General features: G+C 46.1%; 2 protein-coding genes across 8 annotated transcripts in view; both read left to right on the top strand.

Moving 5' to 3' along the window:
• The window catches only part of LOC309519234 (uncharacterized protein), an 80,332-nt gene extending 62,235 nt beyond the window's left edge, over positions 1-18,097 (top strand). For both annotated transcript variants that reach the window (XM_082200007.1, XM_082200008.1), the window contains 14 exons: positions 2,151-2,306; positions 5,108-5,273; positions 7,084-7,268; positions 8,404-8,496; positions 8,684-8,888; positions 9,395-9,582; positions 10,038-10,135; positions 10,681-10,865; positions 12,925-13,127; positions 13,606-13,795; positions 14,418-14,527; positions 15,800-15,922; positions 16,277-16,418; positions 17,311-18,097. In XM_082200007.1, coding sequence (XP_082056133.1) covers positions 2,151-2,306; positions 5,108-5,273; positions 7,084-7,268; positions 8,404-8,496; positions 8,684-8,888; positions 9,395-9,582; positions 10,038-10,135; positions 10,681-10,865; positions 12,925-13,127; positions 13,606-13,795; positions 14,418-14,527; positions 15,800-15,922; positions 16,277-16,418; positions 17,311-17,354 — 2,088 coding nt within the window. In that variant the 3' untranslated portion in view covers positions 17,355-18,097. The remainder of the gene's footprint in view (positions 1-2,150; positions 2,307-5,107; positions 5,274-7,083; positions 7,269-8,403; positions 8,497-8,683; positions 8,889-9,394; positions 9,583-10,037; positions 10,136-10,680; positions 10,866-12,924; positions 13,128-13,605; positions 13,796-14,417; positions 14,528-15,799; positions 15,923-16,276; positions 16,419-17,310) is intronic.
• Positions 18,098-19,612: 1,515 nt separating this feature from the next.
• The window catches only part of MARF1 (meiosis regulator and mRNA stability factor 1), a 46,072-nt gene continuing 37,703 nt past the window's right edge, over positions 19,613-27,981 (top strand). Inside the window, exons 1-4 of one of the 6 annotated variants that reach the window (XM_082200013.1) lie at positions 19,613-19,758; positions 23,753-23,957; positions 24,800-25,486; positions 27,146-27,320. In XM_082200013.1, coding sequence (XP_082056139.1) covers positions 23,814-23,957; positions 24,800-25,486; positions 27,146-27,320 — 1,006 coding nt within the window. In that variant the 5' untranslated portion in view covers positions 19,613-19,758; positions 23,753-23,813. Of the gene's footprint in view, positions 19,759-23,211; positions 23,252-23,752; positions 23,958-24,799; positions 25,487-27,142; positions 27,333-27,981 lie in introns of those variants that run through there. The other 5 variants (XM_082200011.1, XM_082200014.1, XM_082200012.1 and 2 more) reach the window with 5 other exon arrangements.

The following is a 27,981-nucleotide window of genomic DNA, read 5'->3' as shown; positions in this document are numbered from 1 at the left end:
GGGCTCCGGGATTCTTCCCTGGACGTCAGTGAGGAGAGCACTGGTCCTCCACTACCCACGCCCTCCCTGCGCAGAAGGCTTCCGCACAATGAGAGGCGGAGAAGACTGGGTGTCAAACAGCTTTTATGCTGGAAAAGGTTTAAGAAACGCCCACAGACAGATTCTGCTAGCGACTGAGACAGCCACGGTGAGATGGGCTGTGCAGTCAAGACGGTTTAACCCAGGCAGTTAAGCTCCCAAACGGGGACAGTTTACGCACGAGTAACTACAACCCACTACACCACTGCATGGGAATCATTGTGTCTCTGTGTTCCCTTATGGAGGCAGTGAGTGTCCCTCTGACTACCAGTTCCTGGGAAATGCAAGTAGGGGAAAAGTGCAACTGCACAGAAGTCCTTCTTGCGGGCTCCCTATAGGCCTGTTAAAAGAAAAACTGCTCCCTTTTGCTTATGGGGTATTCCAGAGCCCGTAGAGAGTCCTTAAGTAGGTTCCCTATCGGTAGGAGAAAACAGAGGCCAGCCAAAGCACCATATTTTTCGCTCTATAAGACGCACCCGACCATAAGACGCACCTAGTTTTAGAGGAGGAGAACAAGGGAAAAAAAGTTATCTCCCTCTCTGCTCTGCGCCTCTTCAGCACAGCGGGAGGAGAAATGGAAGGGGCTCCATTTCTCCTCCCACTTCGCTGAAGGGGCATTACGTAGAGAGGGAAAGCTGAGCAGCGGCTCTCCAGCGAAGCGAAGCCAGGAAAGCAAGAGGGATCGATCCCTCTTTCTCTCCTGGCTTCAGCGAAAGCAACGTGAAGCCTCCGGAGCACAGCGAGAGCGCTCCTGCAGTGCTCAGGAGGCTTCGGGCAGCTATCCCTGAAGCCAGGAGAGCAAGAGGGATCGGTGGGCACTGATCCCTCTTGCTCTTCTGGCTTCTGGGATAGCTGCGAAGCCTGCCTTCACTCCATAAGATGCACACACATTCCCCCCTACTTTTTAGGAGGGGGAAAGTGTGTCTTATAGAGCGAAAAATACAGTATACAGTGGTACCTCGGGTTACATAGGCTTCAGGTTACAGACGCTTCAGATTGCAGACTCCGCTAACCCAGAAATAGTACCTCGGGTTAAGAACTTTGCTTCAGGATGAGAACAGAAATCGTGCTCCGGTGGTGCGGCGGCAGCGGGAGGCCCCATTAGCTAAAGTGGTGCTTCAGGCTAAGAACAGTTTCAGGTTAAGAACGGACCTCCAGAACGAATTAAGTACTTAACCCAAGGTATTGAGAAGCAAAGCGGCTAGTAAGCCTGATCTTTATTAAAGGAACTGTTGCAACAGAGTGCCCACTCACCACATGCAGGAGGGAGGAGAACCCTGAACAATGGTGCGCAAGCCCTTAAATAGACTTTTGAAATTGCCCACCCGGTAGCCCAAGACTCCCCCAAAAAACATCATACATACATCCCAGAAGGAGGCAGTCTACAGCAGTAATCCTGCCTGCCAGGATACCTGATAGTGGTCACTGATTGCATTACCTGGGCAGTCTGGCCATTCTTTTGTGATCATTAACACTTTAATTCCTGAGTCCAGGTTACAGGCTCACTGTATTCATACACAAATACGCCCTTAAGACAGGATTTGCAAGCAAAAAGACAGTGGGAAGGCTTTTTCAATTTGCCTCCCTTACCGCAGAGGAATATTTGAGGTCACTGGGAGAATCAAAATGGCTTCAGGATTGCTCTCCCATACTATTTCAGACACATGGTTCATATATTTAGATATGGGTGTATTTATGAATGTTTATTCTATATTTGAGACCTTAAAATTCTTATGACAGGCCTCTAGTTGGCCCCTGTGAGAACAGGATTCTGGACTAGATGGGTCTTTGGCCTGATCCAACAGGGCTTTTCTCATGTTCCATTCCAGCTATAGTCATTATTTCGAAACTCTGGCATCTATACATAACAATTACCATATGCAATTTTTATGCAAACCTTTTGCGGGGTGCATTTTCTCTTTGGGGGCACCCTGCCTGTCAAGACTTGGAAGCAGTGTCAAAGACATATCATTCTTACCCACCGTGACACATGCCTATTCTCCCCCCCCCCCCGCCGCCCTTTACTTTGCTCTGTCTCTGGTACAGTAATTCCACCCACTCTGTTTTCCTAGGCAATTGCAATCTCTGGGAAGCACCAGCTAAACAAGGGAGGTTTTCTCTGGCGATCAGAAGGCAAACTCAGACTTGTTGGCGGCGAGGGGTCCATCACAGCCGCCTTAAGAAATCGTAGCACAGCCGAAGAGAGGAACTATTCAACAGAGTTTTCAGTGAGTTGTGGGGCAGGCAAGCCTTTATTCATTCATTCCTTTATTTGTATAATATGTGACTTGGGCCCAGGCTACCTGAGATATCATATCTCCTTATACAGTGGTGCCTCGCAAGACGAAATTAATCCGTTCCTCGAGTCTCTTCGTCTAGTGGTTTTTTCGTCTTGTGAAGCAACCCTATTAGCGGCTTAGCGGCTTAGCGCTATTAGCGGTTTAGCGGCTATTAAAGGCTTAGCGGCAATTAAAGGATTAGCAGATTAGCGGCTAAAAGGCTATTAGCGGCTTAGCGGCTTAGAAAAGGGGGGGGAGCGGAAAAAAATCGGAACACTTGCAAGACGTTTTCGTCTTGCAAAGCAAGACCATAGGGAAAATCGTCTTGCGAAGCAGCTCAAAAACGGAAAACCCTTTCATCTAGCGGGTTTTCCGTCTTGCGAGGCATTCGTCTTGCGGGGCACCACTGTACAAACCTGCCTGGGTGCTAAGACCCTCATGGGAGCAACTTCTCTCAGGCCTGTTGACATCAGAGCCAAGGTGACACCATAGGAAGCCTTTTCTGTGGCAGCTCCCATATTGTGGAATTCTCTCCCAAGAGACGTTAGACTGGCTCCCTCTTTGCTATTTCCTGCTATTTCCTGTTTAGGCAGGCCTTCAGAAACTAAGGCACAGACCACAAAAAAACAGTGACAATTTGTTGTTGATGATGGACAGCTGGACATACAAAGGGCCCCATTACCTTCAGTAGCTTAGGGCCTCATCAAACCTAAATCTGGCCCTGCTCTGGACTGAATATCCCTTCAGTCTGATGCAGCAGGCACTTAAGTTCCAATGGCAGGCAAAGGGTTAAGCACTCTCTCATTTCCCTGCCCTTACTTTAATGCAAATTTTCCACTCCCAACAGAACTGTTGCAAGAGAAAGGACTGCCTGGCCTTTCTTGCACACCCCTGCTACTTGACATGCAATTTGCCCCGACAATCCTGCATCCGCCATAACTATTTGAGTTCAAAAAAATTACCTTCATCTGCCACTCTTATTGCAAATGAGCATGCACTGCCACCTAGTGGTAAATGTATTCAGGTGAATATAGATAATTTGATCACTGCAGATGGTGACAGCAGTCACGAAATTAAAAGACGCCTGCTCCTTGGGAGAAAGGCTATGGCAAACCTAGACAACATCTTAAAAAGCAGAGACATCACCCTGCCAACAAAGGTCCGTATAGTAAAAGCCATGGTTTTCCCAGTAGTGATGTATGGAAGTGAGAGCTGGACCATAAAGAAGGCTGATCGACGAAGAATTGATGCTTTTGAATTATGGTGCTTGGAGGAGACTCTTGAGAGTCCCATGGACTGCAAGAAGATGAAATCTATCCATTCTTAAGGAAATCAGCCCTGAGTGCTCACTGGAAGGACAGATCCTGAAGCTGAGGCTTCAATACTTTGGCCACCTCATGAGAAGAGAAGACTCCCTGGAAAAGACCCTGATGTTGGGAAAGATGGAGGGCACAAGGAGAAGGGGACAACAGAGGACAAGATGGTTGGACAGCGTTCTCGAAGCTACCAGCATGAGTTAGACCAAACTGTGGGAGGCAGTGGAAGACAGAAGTGCCTGGCGTGCTCTGGTCCATGGGGTCACGAAGAGTCGGACACAACTAAACGACTAAACAACAACAACAACAGATAATTTGAAGAGTGGGCTGGCGGGGGGAGCTTTAAAATTACTAGTAGCTGGGTGGGTGCAGAGCCGTCTTTCCCATAGGGCTTAGTGGTGCGTTGCGCCAGGGTGCCGGCCTCTCAGGGGTGCCCCAGCGAGTGGAGGAGCTGTGCAGCTTTGCCTGTGGCCTCCCCTTTCCCGGCACTCCTGCCAGCTGTGCCCCGCCAGCCATATGGCACGCAGCTTCCCTCCCAAGCCTCTGTGGGGGATTGCTCTCCTGCAGCGGCATGGGGGAGAGTTGCGCCCCCTCCATGGCTGTCTGTGTGCAGCTCCCCCCCCCGCTATCCATTGTAATTTGGGGGCGCTGGGTGGATATTTGCACCCCAGCGCCGCATCTGCTAAAGACGGCCCTGGGTGGGTGTGAGCAGAATTCAATTAGGGCCTAGGGCCTTCTCGCCATGCCACTCAAAATCACCATTTAGTATGAGGAAAGAAGAAGAAAAGGAGTTTGGATTTGATATCCTGCTTTATCACTACCTGAAGGAGTCTCAAAGCGGCTAACATTCTCCTTTCCCTTCCTCCCCCACAACAAACACTCTGTGAGGTGAGTGGGGCTGAGAGACTTCAGAGAAGTGTGACTGGCCCAAGGTCACCCAGCAGCTGCATGTGGAGGAGCAGAGATGCGAACCCGTTTCACCAGATTACGAGACTACCGCTCTTAACCACTACACCACACTGGCTTATGGTTGTGGCATTTGGGACTCTTTTGTTTATAGAAAAGGAGAGGAAGAGGTGACACAACAGAATAGTATAAAATTATGTGTGACATGAGGAATGTGGGCAGAGGATACAAAAAAATGCCTCCCTCTCTCAGGATGCTAGAACGCATGGATGTCCAAAGATGAACGCTGAAAGATTCAGGACAGAGGAAACTAAGTCATCCTTCACGCAGCAAATTGTTAAACTATGGAACTCACTCCCACAGGGACGGCCGCCAAGTGGGATGTCTTTAGAAGACCAATGGACAAATTTATGGAGGAGAAAGTTATTGATGGCTACTAGTCACAATGGCTATGTTCTGTCCCTAAGGTAGAGATGGTAATGCTTCTGAAAACCAGTTGCTGAAAATGTTTTTCCTTTCTTTCCACAGCTCAAAGCACCTGATGCTGTTTGGTTGGGTGTGGTGGGAAGTGTGGCTTCCTCAGCTGGTCAAAGTCAAGTCCTGGTGGAGGCAAAGATTGACCCAAAAGAGGCAGTGAAATTAGCAGCTTCCAAAGGAAAAGGATGCCTTCAATGTTACATGGGATACCTGAAAGGTAAATTTGCTGTTCCGTGGTGCTCCCTCAAAGTGATGGCCAGTGTGCCGTTGTGGTTGTTGGGAAAACGCCTGCGCGGGAAAGATGCCAAGCTTCCTGAGACGCCGGGGCTTCTCTCTGGTGGTCACTCTCTGGCTGGAATCCTCCATCAGTCCAGAGACTTCTCCCTTCTGAGAGGAGCACACTCACTTTCTCCTGGCAACGCATCACAGAAGAAAGAGACAGTCCGTAGTCTACTGCTACTTTATTAAGACTGTACAAAACATATCTGCTCTCTGAGCAGTACAGCACAAGAGTCTCTGACTCGACTCTGCTTCTACCCAGAAGCGGAAGAACAAGACTCAGTAACTCCGCCTGGTTACACTGAGAACTAGCAGAGACTTCCTGTCTCACACTCAGGGACATCACATGATGTCAACAATTTAGCTGCTTACTCGCAGCTGGTGGGAACTGAAATCCCAACAGTGGCTAGAGGAGGGGAGCCTCAGGCTCGAATGTGGCCCACCATAGCTCTCTGTGTGGCCCTCAGAGCTCTCCTCAGTCCCCATCAGGGGCGCCAACTTGGGTCCCAGGTTATGGGTGCCCAGCACATGTGACGTGATGGGGGGCTGTGGTGTGGTTGCTGAGCACCCACAACAATTTTTTGTGGGTGCTCGGGCCCCATGGGCCCCCTAGAGATGGTATCCCTGGTCCTCACCCTTCACTGGCCCTCCCCCATGCCCTCCCAGAGCGCTTCTTGCCTGCCTGGAATATGTCCTGATAATAAAAATAATGCCTCTTCCTTTTGTGGATAGAAGACCTCTCTGTAGAAAAGTCTGCCAAAATGTGACTTTCACTTTTTTACAGCAGGCTACACCTGCTGGTCCACCTGCTATTGCCTCTGGTCCCACCCACCACTGAAATGCTCCCCCCCCCCCGAGCTTGCACATTAGTCAATGCGGCCCTGAGGCTGGAAGAGATTCCCAAAGCCCTTGCATCTATCTGAGTAGCAGTGGGAGAGCTGGAGATCAAATCCTCGTGGAGCTGGGTGACCTTGGGTCCAACTCTTTCTGTCTCTCTGATTTAACTCCCCTTGCAGGAGCTGGGAAGGGACAAAAAGGAGTTTAGGGATTTTAAAGAAACAATTTCATATGTTGTGTGTCTGTTTCTCAATTTGATCCAGGTGGTATACAAATAAAACACAGCTCTTGGTGGGCAACTCTTCCTTCTTATGGTTATGTGGGGGCAAGGACAGGTCAAGGTCAAGTCTTCAAATAGAGGACTGTCCTGTGTAACGTAGGACTCATGGCCACCTGTAACCCAGAGTAGCAGTGATGGTGATTTGGCAGCCTCCTTTTTTGTTTATATTTTGGAAGTTTTAATTTTATTTTATTTTATTTAATATACCGCCCTATACCTGGGGGTCTCAAGATATAAAACCACAAAATACCTAATAAAAATAAAAACAACCCAATAGCCACCTCCCACCCCCAAAAAAAATTTTTTTAAGGGCATAGGATGTAAATCATATCAACCAAAGGCCTGGTTGAAAAGGAACCATTTTCACCTGGCACCTAAAGGTGTATAATGAAGGTGCCAGGTGAACTTTCCTGGGGAGAGCATTCCACAGACGGGGAGCCAATGCAGAAAAGGCCCCATTCTCGTGTTGCCATCCTCCAAACCTCTCGAGTTTGTCTGCAACTCTACAGTTCTGTGATGATTTCTACCGTTTTGCAATGGCCGGTTCCTTCCTTTCCTTGATTTCACATTTCTCTTTTTCCACCGTGACCGCAGGAGGCTTAAAAGTTTGTTCTTCTCTTGGTTCTTGCAGCGGATGCTGAGGATGGGCTGGAGCTTGAGGCTTGCACAGATGGCCAACAACACGCCGCTTTCAATGCCTACCTTGTCATTAACAGAGAGAGACGAGAGGACGTGGGGCACTTGGCCCTTGAAGCCTCCAACAAGAGCTTGAGCTTCAAGGCCCATGGCTGTGGAGGCCCAGTCGCTAAAACAGAGGTGTAGTGTTTTCAAAAACAATGGGAACCTCCAGATCCCCATTTTGTTCTGCGCTTGTTATTATTCTTGCTCAAGATGGGATCAGGGCAGTTATGTTCTAGTTTTGTGGTGGGGAAAGACCATTTCTGGCATAAACACCTCCATCCTGTTGCTTGATATCAGTTGGCCTCGGCGACCAAGATTTCTTGGTGAGGGTGGACACATTGCTGCGCCAGATGTGGCCAGCAGTGACCCTGGTGATGGTACCCCTAAAGTGAGAGACACCAAAGGGGTCTCACATTTGGGGGTGGGGCTGTGCTAGGGTCAAAGACCCCCACCTGCTGCTGTTTGAGCCAGGAGATTTACCGTACTTTTCCGTGTATAACACGCCCCCATGTATAAGACGACCCCTATTTTGGGGGGACTCCAATTTAGGGAAATGGGGGGGAGATTGCCCAGAGTTGCCAAGCTATTTTTTTGCGAAGGATTTCCCAGGGTTGTCAAGCCATTTTTAGGATTCTTTTAGGGGCAATTGCCGAAAAACAGTCAAAGAGAAAATCATCGTCTTCTACACAGAAAAGTACAGTACTTCTAGTGGTTTGGGGTTTTGTTTCTTGGTGGCTAGATGGAGAATGATTGTTTTTGCTGAGGCAGGTAAGCACCTAGTCATGTGCCTGGAAGGGAGATTTTGAGACCACTGAGTGGAGGGGTGGGGTGGAGTGACAGGATCCCAGTTCTGTGGTGTCAGATCATGGGTAAACATGAAGTAAACATGATCCACAGCTGGACTCTAGACAGTGGAAAATGTAGTTTGATTGTTGAGAATGGTTAGGCAATCCTCATTTCCCATCACAGAGCTACAGTCCCCAGAGTGCCCTAGAAAGAGCGATTAACTACTAAACTATTCTGAGAACTGTAGCTTTCTGAGGGGGAATAGGGGACTCCTAACAACCTTTATCACCTTTACCAAATTACACTTCCCAGGAGTCTTTGTGAAAAGCCATGACTGTTTAAAAGTGGCATGATACTGTTTTAAATGTTAATTTGTTGAAATAGTGCCTTAGAGATCCCAGACAGTGAGAGCTAGGCCTCGTGTTCACCTTAGTAATCTTTTCAAAACCACACATCAAAGTCGTCTTCTTTCTGATTCTTGCAGTCAAAACTGAGTAAGATCGCGTCCGATCTTCAGCACAGGCTGGTGGCAAAGATCAAGAACCTGGAAGGATGCCTCCAGGATTTCAGGAAATCGGTAAGATGTTGGCAGCAACTATGGCAAATGATGAGGGTTAGCCCAACAACATCTGGAGGGTTACAGATTCACCATCCCTGCTATATGAAACAATAACAGTACAACTGTGTCTCCTTTCTTCATTGTGTACTTGTAAAAAAAACTGCAGCCAATTAGTACACTTCTTGGTTTGGTGCAAACCCTGCAGGTGCAACACGTTGACTTTCTCTATGATGCTGTTGGGTGGCTTTTAAAAACCTCCCAGGAAGTAGCAGGAATCCTCCAAAACAAAATGAGAGGAGTCGTCCAGTTGTGGAAACAGAGTGGAGTCAAGCAAGTACTACAGAACAGCCTCCCACTTTACCTGAGCAAACTTCAAGTCATCATCCAACAAATGCAGATGGAGATGCAAAGTAAGCAGGGCAGGGTGGAGTGATAAAAAAAAAAAAAAAATTAAGGGCCTAGCCAAAGATGGGGACTCTCAGGTTCAGGGGGTGGGGAGGTATGTGGCCCTCCAAGCCTTTCTATCTGGCCCTTGGGACTCTCACCAGACCACGCCCCCTCCCCTACTACCTCCCTTCTTCCCAGATGATGTAGCCTTCACTGGCTTTGCGTTGCACCTTCCTTGGATATTTTTGCCTGTACAAAAATGTGTATTATTAGAAGAAATTTTCAAGAAATGGCTGATGCATTTTCACAAGGACATTTTAAATAATAAAATTTTAAAAAGTGACGCAGAAATTTGAAGAACTGAATTTCAGGGTGGGGAAAACGAGAAACTGAAATTGGCAAATTTGCCCATCCACAAGTCATGTATGTTAATTTCAGTAGGTCTACTCTGAGTAGGAGCAGTGATCGATACAACCCTTTCCCCACTCCCCGTCACACTCTCTTCCCCGCCCTGTTTTCTTTTAAAAAGAGCCATTGACAACACTGAAGGATGCCTATTATGACGTGACGTTGAAACCTTTGGACGAGGTGTGGCAACAGAGGACGGAGGAGTATCTGAAGAAACTCCAGGCTTTTGTGCCCACGCTGGTGAAGGATGTGTGGCTGATGGAGCCAATCCAGGTTTCCCTGAGAATGCTGAAAACTGCCTTGGATATGGTTGGTATTTAAAAATTATTTGTGTCCTTCCTGCTCAACACAGGAGCCCCAGTGGCCTAGTACCTGCTTCCAACAGGAGTTTGCTTCATATACAATCACAGAATTGTCAATTTGGAAGGCCTCTTTTATACGTGGCAACCATTTTGTGTTGTGCCAGGCCCTCATGACCGCCATTTTGTGTTGTGGTACGCCTCATGAAGTTTTCCATTTCATGACAGGTGTCCGCATCGCTTTCTCAAAATTTGTGTCCCAGAACTTGGCTCTCATCTTGCCATGGCAAGGCGGTGAGGTGTCAGCAAGATTGTCACGTCCTCAGACTTCACTTCAACAAGCAGATTTCTTTTTAATGATACACACTCTCTGCCATTGCTTTTTATAATTTAAAAAAATCCAGTTTAAATTTATCAATGTTAATTCCTTGGGTTTGTGTTCTTTTTACCCACCCTGCGAAACAGGCAACGCAACAGATGCTAAGCTGGGCAGAAGCCAAATTTTCCAGAGCAGTGAGCAAGCTTCAGAAACCTTTATCAAGCCTCTACAGTTTTTCAGCCAGGTAACACTGTGGAATGATTGCACTTGGGTGAGTTCTTACAAAATGCAGTGTTTTATATATATGTGTGTGCCCATGCACCCATACTTTGGTTTTTCAAACAGTTACATTTGCCACATGGCATGGCTGGCTGCATCTTGACTGGACTCTGACGTTGCCCATTTGGGCTATTAACTGGGTTGCCTTCCCAGCTGGGAAGACCCCAGCAGAGTAGATGACAAGCAAACAGTGCAGTTCGGTCTCCCTCTTCACAAAATGGTGTAGAACTGTCCACTGAGCCTCACAGTTAATCGGGCAGTGATGGCTCTCTTCTTGGATGGCATCAAAAGATAACTAGATAAATTCATGGAGGATCAGTCTATCAGTGGCTATGAGCCACAATGCCTACGTTCTGCCTCCACTGTATGCTAGGAATTGCAAATGGGGAGAGTGCTGGGGGGCTCAGGTCCCACTCGCAGGCTTCCCAATAGGCATCTGGGTTGTGGGACCAGAATGGGCCTTTGGCCAGACCTACTGGGCTCTCCTGAAGTTCATACGGTGCCTTTCAGAAACTGCTCTGTGGAAGTGAGATTGCCAGTGAAGCCTAAAGGAGAACCCACGCTGGACCTGGCAAACATCACAAACTACCTCATCGAAGAGAAACTTATGAAGCCTTTCCGAAGGCTGTACAGCATCAACCCAGCTGCGGAATATTACCGATTCAAGCAAAGAATTATGGAGAGCCCGTTTGAGCGTAAGTCTTCTAAAACCCCTAATTTCCATACACTTCCTCTTATCTCATGGGGTATAAGACAGAAAGGAATGCACAGGAGCTGTTACAACAACCACCCCACATGTTCCCTGCATCTCTGCAGTTTCCTTCACAGCTTCCACTTTAATTGTGCAAACGTAAATTTCCGCTATGCACTTGAACACTTCTTGCAAAATGCTGGAAGTGACCTCAGTGCAGATGTCCAGGCCAATGTTTGAGGTTAGGTCCCACTGCCTGGTAATTGCATAATGTACCCTTGTGCTTGCTGTCCTGGAATGGGGTTTGGTTGGTTTGTCGGTTGGTTTGTGTTACTGGATAGAAAGCATCTCTGGCTTAGCCATTTCAACATGCCTTGTATGGAGAAGGTCCCTGGCATCTCCAGAGAGGGCTACAAGGGACTCCTGTCTACAATCCTGGCAAACCACCACCTGTGGAACAGTACAGAACTAGCTGGATTTGAGGGTCTGGCTCAGTTGAAAGCAGCTTCCTATGTTCAGCTGGGCCTGCTCCATAGTTTAGGGATTTCTATTCCTAGGCTTGCCATATATCCGGAAAATTCTGGACATGCCAGGAAATCGGATGCCTAAAATGGCGTCCTGGGATATTTTTTAAAAATACATTTTTATTGATTTTTTAACATATCATTTCCAACAATCATTTAACATAAATTCTTATCTTTTACAATATTTTAGATTTCCATCAACAAGCTCTGAAGATTTTCCATACTTTATCACTTATTCTGCATTTCTTAATTTCTCTATTACTTTTAATTATCATTAACTACGGTAATAATTCTCTTCATAATCTTCATTGCAATATTTCACATAATATTCCTTACAGAACTTCTTGCAGTCCTACTTGCGTAATCTGTTTATTACAGTTGCTTTTTAGATAGTTCAAAAAATTTACTCCAGTCTTCTAAGAATCTCTGATCCCACAGGTTTTGAATCCTTCCTGTTAATTTATCTAATTCTGCGTAGTCCATTAACTTCATTTGCCACTCTTCTTTCATCAGTAATTCTTCTTGTTTCCAGGGAAATTTTTTGAATTCTAAGAGCTTTCCAGAATTTCCCGTACATATTTTCCTCTGAGCAGCAGCAGGAATGTCCCCCCTTACATGGGAGACCCAAAGCACACCCCCTCCTCACGTGCAGCAGCCCCAACTGAGGAGGAGGAGGGGAGTGCGAAGGACAGTGGAAAGAGGGCGAGAGCACCCCCAAGCACCCGCCAGCCATCCAGAGAGGAAAATAAAGATGACTCTGTTATCCTGCCCCCACCTTCCTCCCCCCTCAAGAGCTGCTGCATTCCCTTCTTGAAGCTGCCTCAGCTGCTGCCTCGAGGAGGACAATTGCTCCCCTTTCTAGGACACAGAGCAGGAGGCGAGAAGCCTGGCTAAAAGGGAACATGGCATGTTATGTACTGAGTTGAATAGGATCCAAAATGCAGCAGTCTGATTGGTCCTAGTACAATAGGATTCAGAATGCAGCAGTCTGATTGGTCCTAGAAAAATGCAGCAGTCTGATTGGTCCGCAGGAGCCACCCAATCCAGCTCCAGGTGGAAGTGAATCCGCAACCTGATTGGCCTACAGGAGAATCCCGGAATCAGCCAATCACATGTGGCCCATTGTGTAAATAATGTATTTAAAGCAGATATTTTGGGGGAACTTTCATTTCCTTGCTACTATGAGCTGAATAACGAGCATGAAATCCACACTCGACTCTGAGTATATTTCAGGGCATCTGTTGCTACTTGCTCAGGAGCAGGTCCAAAGGAACTTACCTCCTCAGTCCCACCCTCCCAAAGCAGGGTGGAAAAACCTCAACAAGGAATCTCCCTTTCTTTCCCTGCTAGAGGAAGAAGAAGAAGAATTGGCTCTTGAATTTTTTATTTGTCACATTATGTGTCCTCTTTCTTTGTTTCCTAAAAAAGTTCAACAACTTTGGGGGTGCTAGGAATTTTGCTTTTTGAAATATGGCAAGCCTAGCAGTTCCAACACAGGTCGTGGGTGGTTTAGTGACCCTACTTTTCACATCCTCCCAGATCATGCCTTGTTGATGGGGAATAAGCACCTGAGGACATTCGACGGGAAAATATACAGTTTGACCTCCAAATGCAGTGTCCTCCTGGCCAAGGATTTTGTTCATGATGCATTTACTGTAATATTAAATCTGACCAGCAGTGGCAGACGGTCACTGCACATCACCATGAATGGTACCACTGTTATTATCTACCCAGAACAGAAGGTAACTACATGTCTTCTCCATTTTTACATCTGTGTCCTAACTTTGGGGTGCAATGAGTTTGGTATTTATGCTTTCCAGGTCTTAATTTTGTATTTATATTGAGGAGGTTCTTATTGATAGGAAATGTGGGCTGACTAAATCTATAAACCAGAGGAAATTGTTCTGGAGTCTGGCCAGTGTTAAGTTTACATACAGATGAGAGTGGGGAAGAAATGGATGTGGGGCTGCTAAGGGGTGGGGCTTGCAAATGTATGTGCCCTGGAGTGAGCCCCAAGGACCAGAGAAAGGGCTGCATTTGCCCTCCAGATCTGAGATTTCCCCAACCCCAGCTGTGCCCCAAAGGCCTCTTGTGGGTGCAATTTAGGTGGGAAGATGCAGAATTTCTATAATAACCCAAGGCCACCTCACCAACCTATTGCAAACTTCTTTGCATTCTGAAAACCCAGTCTCATTGTAACCCCTTGCTGCTTTTAAATAGATCTACAAGAAGTACAACTATTCCCTGTCAGAGGAGAACTGCCAGCATTTTGACATCCCTCCTGAAGAAAATGGCCTTGCAAACCAAAGATATTCTGATCTTGTAGAAGTGTCCATGACCGATGGGGCTTTGTTTTCATGTGATCTTCGCTATGACATCTGTACCCTTACTTTGGATGGATGGCATCATGGTTTGTACTCTGCGTTTTGAGCTATGTGTGGTGGATAGCAACGTAAGAAGCCATCGCTTCCCGTTCCACCCTGTATATGTCACATGCAGATCGGATTCTGTTCTGCTGCAGTTTGTCTTCTGCCAAAACCTGATATTCGTCTTGCTTTCCACTATGGCGAAATTATGTGACTAATGTAATATATCTCCCACCAAACTTAATTTAGGGCTGCCATATGCTGAGAATTTTCCGGACAATGCCAGGATTCAGCCTTCATAAACAGTGCCCAGGCAGAAATTGCTGAAATGTCTGGGGAAATCCGAATGTATGACAACCCATCTCCATGTCAGACATGTAGATTTGGGCGAATTTCCTTAAAAATAGCTCAAAACTTCTTTATCATCATTTTGAGATTTTGCAAAAGAAGCTCGACAACTTTCCCCCCACTTTTTGAATATGGCAACCCTAGCTTAGTTGAACAAGTAATGTTTACAGCACTACTTTAAAATGGGGGCTGCGGATGAAGAGATGCTACAAGGTCATCTCTTGGAATTTCCCCAAATAATTAGTCCTTAAGCAGCAGGAAACATCCCACAGTCCTGCCCTTTAAGGTGGTAAGACTTGCTTTCTCTTGCATTTTTAGGCGTGTCTGCCGGTCTTTTTGGTACCAATGACAATGAAGCGGGCAATGAATGGATGCTTCCAGACCATTCCTATGCTGGCAGCGTGCAGGAGCTCGTGCATGCATGGCAGGTATGCCAGCGGCGCATTTACATTGCAGAGGAGCCACTGAGTGTTGTGGGGAGGGCCGCAGCTCCATGGTAGAGCAACTGCTTGGCACGCAGAAGGTCGTAGGTTCAATTCCCGGCATCTCCAGGTAGGGTTGGGAGAGAAATTCCATCGCTGAAATCCCGGAGAACCACTGCCAGTCAATGTAGACTGTTAAGTTGTGGGTGAACATATCAGACGACACAGCGATTCTTCCAAAGCAGCTCTTTATTTGTAAGCTGGAACAGAACTAACTGAGGAGCTTAGTCAGCCTGCTTATATAGAGCTCCAGAACAATGTAACTGTTGCCATTTTCTAAAACTATCCAATCACTGAACGTCACTTTCGATCCTTCATTTGCATAACTATCTACAGTATCCCCCTACTGGCCCAAGGTGAGAACTTCAGTACATAACATAGACAGTACTGAGCAATGATTTGGCTGTACAAACTTAGGCTTGTGGTTAGCTCTCTGCCAGCTAATCTCAAGCTTGCAACCAAGGTATACTGTACGGTTTACTGTTTGTGCTTTGTCTAGGAGGGCTAAACCACGAACCCACATTTGGAGCACCCGTTAAGTCATGCATGGGTGGGTGTGGAAAAGCTGCATACAAATAAAACACTTTTTTAAATGAGTCGGCTACTGGCTGTTTCAAAATAGTCTTATAAATAAAGATATAATGAGATGGAAGGTTCACAGGCTATGAAGGACTTGCTCACAAATTTATTGACAGCTGCACGAATTATGATAGCCAGGAAGTTGAAGGGGCAAGCAGAATGTAAAATAGAAGAATGGTATAAATAGGTGTGGGATATAGTTATTAATGATAAGTTAGCATGTGCCATTAAAGTGTGACAGGGAATATGCAGGGGAAATGATTTTGAGGAGATACGGAAGGTGTTTGTAGAATAAGTACTGTTAAAACGGAAAGGGGTCAACCCATTGCAAGAGGTGATGAAATTTTGGGAGGTTGGATAGTTACAATGAAATGGTCTCGGTGGTGGGGCACACATTTTTATTCTCATTTATTTATGATTATTATAAAAAAGTACCGTATTTTTCGCTCTATAACACGCACCCGACCATAACACGCACGTAGTTTTTAGAGGAGGAAAATCCGTAGGCATGCCACCCGTAGGCATTCCCTCCATAACACGCACAGACATTTTCCCTTACTTTTTAGGAGGAAAAAAGTGAGTGTTATGGTGCAAAAAATACGGTAAGTAAGTAAAATGCATTTGATTTTCACCACCCAGGTGAGCGACCAGTGCAGCCAGATGAAGAGGACCCTCAAGCCATGTCTCAATTCATCTAGCCCCGAGATCTGCAAAGCTTTCTTCCTGGATCCTGATTCCCTCTTCAGGAACTGCTTCAGAGTAGTGAGTACCTTTTTTTTTTTTTTTTTTTTTGTCAAAACAGAACACAAGATACGAGTTTGCTGCTGTTTGCACACCATAATTCCAGCCTACCTGAGGTCTGCGCCAGCTGCCCCTGTGTCACCAAGCCAAGTTCAAGATTCTGGCAGCTCTGGTTTTATAGGTAATGGCGGGGGGAACCCTTGCTTGAGACCCTGGAGAGCCACTGCCAGTCAGAGCTGGCTATACTGGACTACATGGGCAATAATGGAAGCTTCCCTATTGCTGTCTCTGTTCGTGATGACAGAAGCAATCTTAGACCAAAACAGACGGTTCCAGATTTCTTCCCATGGGACTTACCACCTCTTTCTTTAAAAGGTGGACCCAGAACCATTCTATGTCCTGTGCAAAACTGGCATGTGTGAACTGCAGAGTGTAAAAGCGGCTTGCACCTTGGCTGCGGCATTTGTGAACTTGTGCAGCAGAAATTTTGTTCCCTTGCAGATGCCGATTCAATGTGGTAAGTAGGTTGTTGTTGTTGTATGTGTTTTGGAGGGGGGTTGGTCTGGCTGTCTTCAAATAATCTAAGGATAGCATGTCAATTATGGCTTCCACTCAACTCCTCTATGAGGAAAGGGACTTTTTGATTTAGAGAAAAAGTGACTTAATAGAGGTTTATAAAATAATGTGTTGTGAGGAGAAATTGGATAAAGAAAGGTTTACTCCCTCTCTCATAACATAAGAACTTGTGGAAATCCGATGATGGGGAATTTTGGAAGATTCTGGACAGATTAAACAAAAGTGCATCTTCAAGCGGTGCATATAGGAAACTGTGTAACTTGCTCCCACCAAGGATTCAACTGCTTGAATAGCCAGGCCAGCTTTCTTTAATAATGACCTAAGTATGGGTCCTTAGGGTAACAGGGGAAGTGACTCTGTGCCACAGGACAAATGGGTGGGGGCCCCTCCCTCACCTGTCTAGTAGTTAGAAGGAACCAAAACCTTGTGAGAGTTGTGTGTGACAGCTAGAAGCAGGTGGCAGGCTTTAGCTAGTGAGGGAGAGACATGCTTGATATCTGTTTGAATCCAAGGCTGTGGCTGTAGAAGAATCAAGACCTCCTTGGGACGTTAATGCCGTGAGCTCCTCCGTCATAGGCTCAGGTTGCATATATGTATAAATAAACCATATAGCTAAGAGACACCACCCTGTCCTTCATTCCAAGGAGGCTGAGCGCTGGATAAGCGCCTGGAACCTCAGTTATCGGGGTGGCAAACAACAGTTTATAACCAAAACTGCCAGAATGTTTGGGTCTAGGGTCTAGGGTTGATCTGATGTGCTTGTATTTTATTATTTTGATTATGCTTTTCTACAGTTGACCTCCCCATCAACCTTTTTTATTTCAATTTTGCAGACCTGAGGCTGACAAACAGCAGCTTGCCTAAGACCGTACAATGAGCTCATGGCAGAGGCAGAGACTCGCACTCAGGTCTCCAGGCCGACTCTCTAATGGAGGACTGACCACACACTGGCTCTTGATGTACTTTATCTGTTTGGAGGCCCAGCTACTACATGGCTTTAGTGAAGAAACTCGGGGAATAGTTAGACCTGTCTAACTTTCAGATAGTTTCTGATTCCACTTTGTTCTGAAGAAGGTGAAAATGTGCCTTTCTGTGCCCAAAACAAGTTTGATGTGCCTTTACCATAAAGAACATCCAGCATGGAAAGCATCAAGCACAGTAGAATTTATAATAAATGGAAATGTGAAGATATGTTAACAAATGAAGAATCTCATTGTAGAAGGGTGTCTTGCTCAGGCTGCAAACGGGGAAATCCAGGCTCTGAATTCTAGCAGCTCCGAATTTAGGATCCTCAGAATAAATGCAGAACAATTCCTGAAATTTCCCTTTGACACATGGCTGGTAGGTGTATTCAACACCTTTCAGCGAAATGCCTCATCTTTGCTCTTGCTTTCAATCCCCAAATCCAGCAATCATCGACATGAACTTGATATTGCCATGTGCTAAATCCATTCCTTAGAATACTTTTAAACTGCCTGTGCAGACTGAGTAATGGCATGTTAGAAATCACTGAATGAAATGTCTTGGCTGCCGTATCACCTTAGATCTTGTAAGTTAAATAGACTGAACTATTTTGATTGAATAATAATAATAACAATAAACCAATTATTAGGAAAATCATACCACGAGGTTGTCTTTATTTACCAGGGTTTTAGGGTTTTTTTGTGACAGATGGCAGTGATAGCCAACAACTTATCAACAACGGTTGCTCTGGAATATTTCAACAGTGAACTTAAAGCAATTTATAAATACAATGTAACAAACAACAAAACCAGTAAGAGAAACATTAAGCCAAATAAAACCATTAATTAAAAAAGAGAAGATTGCCTTCATTTTAGATGTCCATTTAAGACATTGCATGACCGCCATATAAGACACTGCATTATGAAGTTTGTACAAGACACACCCTGGGAACTGTAGTTTGTTAAGGGTGCTAGGAATCGTAGCTCTTGGGGTGTGAGGGGTATGCTTTAAATGTATGGTGTGTACGCTTCTTTTGAAACTAACTGCAGGTCAACTTCCAATTTGCCTCACAGGAAACCATTCGTAAATGAAATAAATATTGTAATATATCTTGTAATACAATATAAACATATGCTTGGCTCTTACTGCTTTAGGCTTCAAGAGAAGGCTCACATGACGGACTGAATACACCTTCATGTGGAAAAATGAGTAGCCTCTGAACCACAGAAGCTTTTGTCATAATTAGTTCTTAAGATGCAGCAAAGAACAGCAAACAGTTCTTGTTGCAACACACCTGTACATATCTCATCAGATGCTAGTCCCATTGAGTTCAGCAGGGCTTGCTCTCAGATAAGTTTGAGGGATCCCCAAGGGGTGAAAATGAAGGCTTGGAACAGATGGGCAACTTGGGGGAGTCGATGGAAGCACCTGCTCAGAGGACCTTTCTCATCACATCCACACCACCACACCCTTAAAGCATATGGCTTTGTCCAAAGCACCTAGAGATCTATAGTTTATCCTAATACCTGTAGGATTTGCACCCGCAAAACCATTCATTCACTCCATTTGTATCCTGCCTTTTTTCTCCAATGAGCTCAAGGTGGCAACTAGGGTTCTCCCCCTCCTCATTCAATGCTCACAACAGCCCTGCAAGGTATGTTAGGTGGACAGAGGCAATGAGTGGCCCAGTGTCACCCAGGGAGCATTATGGCAGAGTGGGAATTTGAACTCTCCTCTCCCAGGTCCCTGTAGTCGCTACACCGCGGCCAACTAGAGGCAGCGTAGTGTAATGGCCAGAGTGCTGGACTAGGACTTGGGAGAACAGGGTTCGAGTCCCCACTCAGCCATGACCTTGAGGGCCAGTAACCGTCTCTCAGCTCTAGCATACAGTGGAGGAGAGCGAGAAGCGTATACACCGCCTTTGAGCTCCTTGGAGGGGGAAAAAGGGTATAAATAAGACACTAGAGGGGCGGAGTGGGGAAATTTATTATAACTAAGGAGACTAACACCCGCAGAGCACAGCATGGCTTGCCCCGCGCGCATGCGCACGCGCGTGGCCCCGAGGGGGGGGGACTCGGACCTCAATTCCAAGACGAGGAGAAGTAAAGGGGCGTGTTACGGCTGGCGGCGACCTTTTACGACAGCGAGCGGGTTTCCCTTGACGGCAGGAGGCGCCGGAAGTAGCGGAGCGCAGGCGGAAGTGGGAGAGGGGGGAAAGGAGAAGGCGGGGAGCAAAACAAAAAGGGAGAGGAGGCGGCGGCGGCGGGACGCAGGCGGTGGGCGCTGGGATGTGAGGTGGAGGACGTGGGGCCGGAGAGGTGAGGGGACGCAACTGGGGCGGGGAGAGCTAGGGAGCTTCTCCTTTTCCTTCTGGGGGGGGGTCTCTGAGGAGGAGGGGGGCTGAAGACTTGGGGCGGGGAGAGAATGTGGGAGGGAAAGCGTTCTGTGCATGCTCAGAGGCCCTTTCCCCTTCTCTTCCAGTCAGGGAAGGCCTTCCCCGGTCAGTGCCCCCTTATATCTCCCCCTCCCTCTTCTATATACGTTGTTATAGGAAGGGGTGGCCTTGGAGGGAACTTTTATTTTTTGCTCGAGGGTTTTCCCTCCCCGTTTGTGGCTTGTCGCGCCCCCCCCCCATCTCCTTGCTCCCCTTACACATAGTTTATTGCCTATAAGTGTGTGTGTGTGTGTGTGTAGTATATATAGCCTGGTTTTCTCATGCAGTGTGGCTTACAAAGCAAATTTCAGTCATTTCAGTTTTAAGAACCTGACGGTGAAAGCTTAATAAACTGCGTAGCGGATAAAGCAACCCGACAAACGAACGAGAACTCTGAAAAGGGGAGCCGCTAAGGCTCAGGAGCCAAAACAACGAGCTCTCCTCTAGAGTTTTTCTCCCTCCCTGGGTAATTAATTTAAAACTCCTAGTAGCCACTTGGGTGAGTCACAGTCACTCCCCGCCGCTGCATTAAAGCTCCTCGTCCCCCATGGCATCTCCCCGGGAGCTTTTTCCCCTCTGCTTGTAGCTCCCCTTGCTCCTCTCGCAGCTGCTCTCAACTCCTCGGCTCCTTCAAGCGTCCTCTTGCTTTATTCCATAGCCCAAAGCAAAGGCCCAGTAGAGTAGCTCCCAAGGTGAAACTTTTTAATCTAAAATATATACACCCTCGGTAGTTGGACTTGTGAACTGTTTCTCAGCCAATGCCCAGGGCAGTTTGAAATTTTAAAATGGCATAGTAAAGGTCTATTAAGAATACTTTTCATTGCATATTCATCTTCCATACCCCAACTCCTTTAGCAGCCTGCTAGTAGTGGAGTGGGGTTGGTGTAACCACAGTTCAGCATAGTAAAGGCACAGGGTTATGTTAATAACAATATGTGGAGTTGTAAGAACCTGGGAGATATGCAAAATTTTACTGGGAAGCCTACAGAAGAAAGCTAGTAGAGATGGAGTAGAAGATAAGGAACTGAGCAGGAACGTTTTGAAAATAATGTGTATATACACTTGTTATGTTTGTAAGCCTGAGTGCTGTAACAGAATGAAGCCCTCCCCCCCCCCAAGTTGGCTCATAAAATTAGTTTTCTTTATATTGCTTCATGTAAGGGCTGCATTTCTAAAAAAATAAAGGTTAAAAGTTGTGAAGAAATGAATTTCCTTGGTGAATTATGTTGGGGAGTGGTTATGGCTTTCTGCAAAATATAAATTAGTAGCAGATATGGGTGGTGCCATATTTCTGGAGAAGTTCCCATGGAAGTGCATATGACCCCTCCTTTAGTGACTTTTCAGAGTATTCATGCAGCATTTTAATTTCAGTCTACTTTAAATTTTTAATAGCCGTTTCTTACAGAGGTGTTGACTGCTTAAAGTGGTATAATCATAATTTTAAATTGTTGATTTTGTATCTCTTATGACTGGTTTTATATGTTGCCTTGTGAGAACACTTGTCCTGGAAGGCAGGATATAAATCTTATCATATAATATAAATACAGTGGTGCCCCGCAAGACGAATGCCTCGCAAGACAAAAAACTCGCTAGACGAAAGAGTTTTCCGTTTTTTGAGTTGTTCCGCAAGACGAATTTCCCTATGGGCTTGCTTCGCAAGACGAAACGTCTTGCGAGTTTGTTTCCTTTTTCTTTAAGCCGTTAGTAGCCGCTAAGCCGCTAATAGCCGTGCTTTGCAAGACGAAGAAACCGCAAGATGAAGAGACTCGCGGAACGGATTAATTTCGTCTTGCGAGGCACCACTGTAATTAGAAAAAGAAGAAGAATTTGGATTTGATATCCCGCTTTATCACTACCCGAAGGAGTCTCAAAGCGGCTAACATTCTCCTTCCCCTTCCTCCCCCACATCAAAAACTCTGTGAGGTGAGTGGGGCAGAGAGACTTCAAAGAAGCGTGACTAGCCCAAGGTCACCCAGCAGCTGCATGTGGAGGAGCGGAGACGCAAACCCGGTTCACCAGATTACGAGTCTACCACTCTTAACCACTACACCACACTGGCAGACTTGGAGTGTTTTTAACAAATTATTTACTTATTAGTGAAGGTATACTGTAGTATACTGTATTAGGGGGTGATAGGCTCTGTGCCTGAGCCCCCTTCTAATTCTTGGACCCAGCACAGATTCAATTCCTGGAATAGCCAGGCTTGCTAGTGAGGTAATGGCCACCAAGGGAACAAAGAAATTGGCTCTGTGCCCTCCCCCAACTTGCTAATACTTTGAAAGACAAAGGCCAGAGTTGAGGGTTGAGTTATGTGAGGTAGAAGGTAGAGGTTGCAGGCTGGGCAGTTGGGAGAGTCAGAACCATTCTTGTTTTATGCTGGAGTCCAAGGCTGCAGCTACGGGAGGAGCTTTGGTTGCTAAAGCTGTGAGCCTCTCCATTCTAGGCACAGGTTGTATATATGTGCAAATAAGCCATATATCCTAAAGCAGTGTTTCCCAACCGGTGTTCCGCGGCACACTAGTGTGCCGCGAGACGTTGCCTGGTGTGCCGTGGGAGGGAGGCGGGCGAGTCGGGCAGCGAGAGGCGGGGCGGCGACGGCGAGGAGAGGCCGCCCAGCGCGGGGCTCTCACCGTCTGCTTGCCTGGCTGCCTGCGTGGCGCTGACGTCACGGGGCTGTAATGTGCCCCACATAGGCACACGCGGGGCGGCGAGCGAGCTCCCTCCCACATCCCATCGCCGCTCGCTTCGGCCGGCCTACTGGGCTGTCGCAGGTGGAAGGCCTGCGCATGCGCGAGGTTTTTGCGCCTTCGGGATTCCCTTCACGCCTTCCTCCTCCCGGGTCCTTGAGAGCGCGGGAAGCGGCAGCGCAAGACCGGCGTTGAGCCTGGTAGGTATTGCGCTTGCCAAGGCAGTCATTTGGGAAATGAAAACTTGCAAAGCAAGCAACCAGTTCAATCTGAAGTACGTGTATGCTTAATATCCTGTATCTGAAACCTGTTCTGCCCCCTCCCCCACACTTGGTGCCATTTTCATCTACACATGCAGCAGAGTAAGTTGACCCAGAATAGTACCAATTCAGATGGCAGATGGGAGAATGACAGTGCTGAATGCTTTCCCATGTAGAACAGTCCCTGCAAATAAAAACCTAGCATATTTGGAAGAGGGATGCTAGCCTAACCATTACCTTCTATGCTGTTACTATTTTTTAATTTTTTTTTACATAAGTAAAAAGTGACCTTTCCCCATCTGGCATGGTGGTGTGCCTCGAGATTTTTTTCATGAAACAAGTGTGCCTTTGCCCAAAAACGGTTGGGAAACACTGTCCTAAAGACACCACAATCTCCGCTGTCCCTCATTCCAAGGAAACCGAACCCTGGGTAAGCTTCTGGAACCCCTGGAATCTTGCACCTCTCAGAGATCGGGGTGGCGTGTAATAGTACTACCAGAAGTTGCCAGAATCAGGAAATCTGTATTCCTGTAGTTAGTGTTAGTCAATGTTTGCTTATTTGTGGTGCTTGCTGAGAAAACAACGTGATTTCCCCCTCCCCCACGTGTGCATACAAATGTTATCTAGTAGTTTGTGGTCTACTTGCTGTAGGTGATATGGAACCACTTAAGCAAATATTCATAGGAGACTTCTGATTCTGAGCAGCCTTACTTGAACTCCTGTAGTTACTACTCTTTGACATCTGTAGTGAATGGGAAGGGAAGATAGACTTTGTCCAGGCTACTTTAACAAGCAGAACAGATGATTGCATAAATCCAGAAACTTGTTTCCACATAGTATTTGCAACTAAAGGTTAATATTAACTAAACGTTAGGTCATTTTAATGATCATACCTGGATTGATTTAAATATATGCTTTTCTCTTTTTTTAGCAGGTAGAGAGAATGAAAGAAAGGAAAGATGTCAGAATGTTGACCTCTGTGTGGCAGTATAATGGAAGGAAACATAACGGAGGACGTCTGTACTAGATCGTTTGGATGGCTTCAGCAACAAAATAACGATGCTAGACCATGGCTCTGGAAATTCTCTAACTGCTTTTCAGCTACTGAACAGAGTTTCCCTCCTAGTGCAAAAGCGGTAGGATTTTGGCATACATTTGCTGAGTTGAATGCTAGTACACCAGTGACCTATTGAAGGTGCTAAGTGTCCTGTTTGTGTCATCAAAGAGAGAAGGTGCAATGTATATTAAGATATTTAATACTCTCCTAAGGGGTAGTTTCCTTCTATCCCAGAAACTGAGCATAAATGTGTCCTGCCCTATTAGAGTTGGGGAACATGTTGTGCCTCCCCCCACCGCTGCCCCCACCTGGGATAGTGGACTTCAGCTGCCATCAGCATGGGCACTGGTCAGGGAAGATGGGACTTGTTGTCCAACTGGAGGTTCATATGTTTCCTACATTACACACAGATTCCAATTTTTGCTTTAAATGTTTAGACCAGTAAGCCTGCAACTCAAAATCACATATAGTCAGAGCGCGTTGGGTTCAGTGGTGGGTGAGTGATAAAGAGAGGGTTTTCCTTCATATTGAACTTGCCACCTTGACGTTATCAGCACCATGCTCTAACCAATTGAGCCATCCAGGTAGTAAAAGAGGAGGGCTTGGAGTATGCCAGCAGTTACCTTTTAACAACTCTTTCACAGCATCTGTTTTCTGCCATCAGTGCCCTTGTTCTTCAGGCAACTGTAATCAAATCTTCATTCTGTTCCGTTTCCTGTGTTAAAAAAAATAAAATCTAAATTGGTTCAAAACCCAATAAATACGTAAAATGAATATATGAAGTTTGCCTTTGGCCTACATAATGTTAAACGTATGTGAGTTCCATACCCTCACAGGTTTTGTCTGTTGGAGCCGTAACCTGGTGCTATAAGACTTAAATGTATCCTCTGATCTTCTTTATAATGGTTCTCTACCCCTCAGAACGAGTCCATGGAGAATAAGAAAGCTGCTGTGGATTTGAAGGATGCTCCATCCCCCCACCATACTGCTTTGAAACAGTTCACAGCTGTCCCCCTTCCCAGTGATCACACCCTTCAGCAAAAGCAAATCCAACTTTCATCTGGTTCCAAAGTAAGCTGTTGTACTCATAACTCTGATTCTTCCATTCATGCTCCTCAGCTACGTTTTGGTGGTAGTGGTGGCAGCAGCAACAGTGGTGGTGGTAGCTTGATTCACCCTGGCACAGTATTAGACCCACAAGGCACCGGCACAATCACTTGTCAAATAGGGTCAGGGTTTGCCTATGCATCGTCATTCAAGAATGTTCCAACGCAAAGCGGCGTGGCAGGAGTGGCCAGTGACTTGTCTGGAGTGTGCCTGGAAAACGATGTCTCTTCTTGCCCACATTTCCCCTGCTGTGGGAAGCTCCACTTCCAGTCCTGCCACAGCAACGTCCACAAACTGCACCCATTTCCTACCCATCAGAGCTGCACAACTTCAGGCTACTTCTCCTGTTCTGAATTCACAAGCGGGGCTGCGGGGCTTTTGGAGGAGCACGTTGCACAATCGGAGCGAACGTCTTGTGCTTGCACCAACTCGCTGCACCTAAAAGTGGCACCTTCAGTTTGCTTAAAGGGCTCTCACTACTGCACTGAGTGTCTAACCAAGGTTTGTACCACACCATTTATAACATACTGTGTATACTGAAAATGTCAGCAAAGTATTTGGATGTTTTGTAGATTTAACCTGATATCTCTAGCCTTCCAATTAATATGTTGATTTAAACTGTATTTGGAATTGGGGTGGATGGTTGCCAGCTTCATAGAAATGTAAAATCCTCATTCTCTTTCGTCTCCTAATCCTGTTCCGTAGTTTCTTGAGGAGCAGCATACTGCATCTAACTGTTCTAGAATAATAAACTTAGTATTCCCTTTCACTGGCAACAGGTTCAGTTCAGCTAAAGCTCCAAGCTGCGGTTAGATCCTACATCAGGAGTTGCCAGCCTGGTGCCCACGGGTGACATGGCGGCCATGAAGGTTTCCAGTGTTGTCCCTGGGAAGGTGTCCTAGACTCTGAACTTTCATTTTTTAATAATAATAATAATAATAATAATAATAATAATAATAATGTCTTTAGTCCTCCTAGAAAGGAAGTTAATGGGGTAAAATATGCAGGTACCTTGTTAGTGATTTTTGTGAAAGGGGAGTAATATGGCTACCTTCTATATTTGAGGGGTGATCACTGTTTTTTTTTAGACAACAATAGCAGCAGTGTATGTGAAAGAGATCTCCATAATCAGGACCAGCAGGGCATAGCTGACATCCCATGGGAATCGTAAGGTTGTCATGGGTGGCTGTCGCTCTCATTTTGTGTTTTGCCACGCTCTCCACAGCAACCATTTTGTGTTACACCATGCCCACTCCATGACAGCCATTTTGTCACTGAAGCAAAGGTGTTTTTCATCGTTCCCTCTGTTGCATTATTATTCGGCCCATCAAACAGATGCTAAGAAAACAGCATATTGGGGGTGGAGGGGTTATTTTTTAAAGGTGAGTCATGTTTGTTACCTGAAACTAATGCCAAAGCAGAAGAAGTAACTCAAATCCTAAACTCAAGAATAAATGTTGAGGTTCTTTAATAAGTGCAGTTCTATCACATGGTTGCCAGCAAATGTTGCTTCTTCAGCGGCAACTTTTTGGCACTTGGGCAATGAAGCCTTTTAAGAGGGAAAGCTTGCAATGTGTGATCACATGTTTATGTCCACCCAGGCCCCTACCACAGTAGAACAGGGTAGGGATTGGTTACCAGAAGCCTGTGCTGTGGGCACCCACAATCTCCCATTAATGTGAGATGCTATTTTTACTACTGATGTATTTACAGCACCATTTGGATTTGTCCCTTGAGTTAATGTGGCAGTCTTTTAGCCCGTTTTTTCCCTCCTCTCTGCCCTGTCAGTGGTGGAGACTGAGTGGGATGCGCATTGGCCTAGATCCAGTAAAGCAATTACAGTATAGCCTTATGTCTCAGTCCTGCACTGTTCTCAAGTTGTGCGCTTTCCCCTGGACTCCTTGCACCACAAGAAGCTACTTCAGAAACAGAAGAGGGAGACTTGATTCCACCCCTCTTCAGAGTGAGGAAGCTCCCCCCCTTTTTTAAAAAAAGTTGCCAACCCAGGGTATGTATGAAATGTATGAGCTTAACTTATATAGACCATTGCGAAATCACAGCAGGTCTCCTAGTCCACATAGAATGTAGGTCAGTTGACAGCACGCTGCATTTATGTCTCTTAGTGTGGTTAATAAGTGATGTTGAACATTTTCCCAGCAGCCATCCAGAGAGAGTTTGGTTGATGCAGCTAAAATATGGCCAAATACAGCTCCTCCAAATATCCAAGCTGCACCTGTCTCCCTCCCAATATGTAATGGCTGCGGAACCAAAGGAGTAAGAAAAGAGAAGACTTTACTTTTGGCGAGCAGCTTTGGTCAGTTGCCACAGAAATACGGTAAATTGGCAGGTGTGCTTTAAAAAATGAATCATGGACTGTTTGATCTGTTTTAAGAGCGTTATCTCTTTTAAGTGTTGCCTTTTGGGGTTGTCCTGTTTCTCCCACAGATTCATCTGTTAATGGGTGTTAGTCATTATGGCTGCATGGGACTAACAGGTTCAGAGGCAATTCCTAGTTACTGGAGAATACAGTGGTGCCTCGCAAGACGAAAATAATCCATTCCGTGAGTCTCTTCGTCTTGCGGTTTTTTCATCTTGTGAAGCACGGCTATTAGCGGCTTAGCGGCTTTAAGAAAAAGGAAACAAACTCGCAAGACGTTTCGTCTTGCGAAGCAAGCCTATAGGGAAATTCGTCTTGCGGAACGACTCAAAAAACGGAAAACTCTTTCGTCTAGCGAGTTTTTCGTCTTGCGAGGCATTCGTCTTGCGGGGCACCACTGTAAATGTGGAAGGGGGGGCTGTTGAAATCCTATCCTTCTAATGGGCTTCCTGAAGGCACCTTGGTGGTTATTTTGGGGTGCTAGACTTCATCAGCCTTTTTCTTTTTTAAATCCAGCAGGGCTTTTATTTCATTCTTTGAAGAGATGGGCAAAATATCTCTATCATTATCCTGCATATTATCTGTGGCTGTGATGGCATGGAATGTAGCCTGCAAAATT

This window comes from Podarcis vaucheri (assembly GCF_965113315.1).
Source record: "Podarcis vaucheri genome assembly, chromosome: 14".
NCBI lineage: Eukaryota > Metazoa > Chordata > Lepidosauria > Squamata > Lacertidae > Podarcis > Podarcis vaucheri.
The sequence above is the reverse complement of the archived record's forward strand: the minus strand, read 5'-3'. Positions and strand labels throughout refer to the sequence as shown.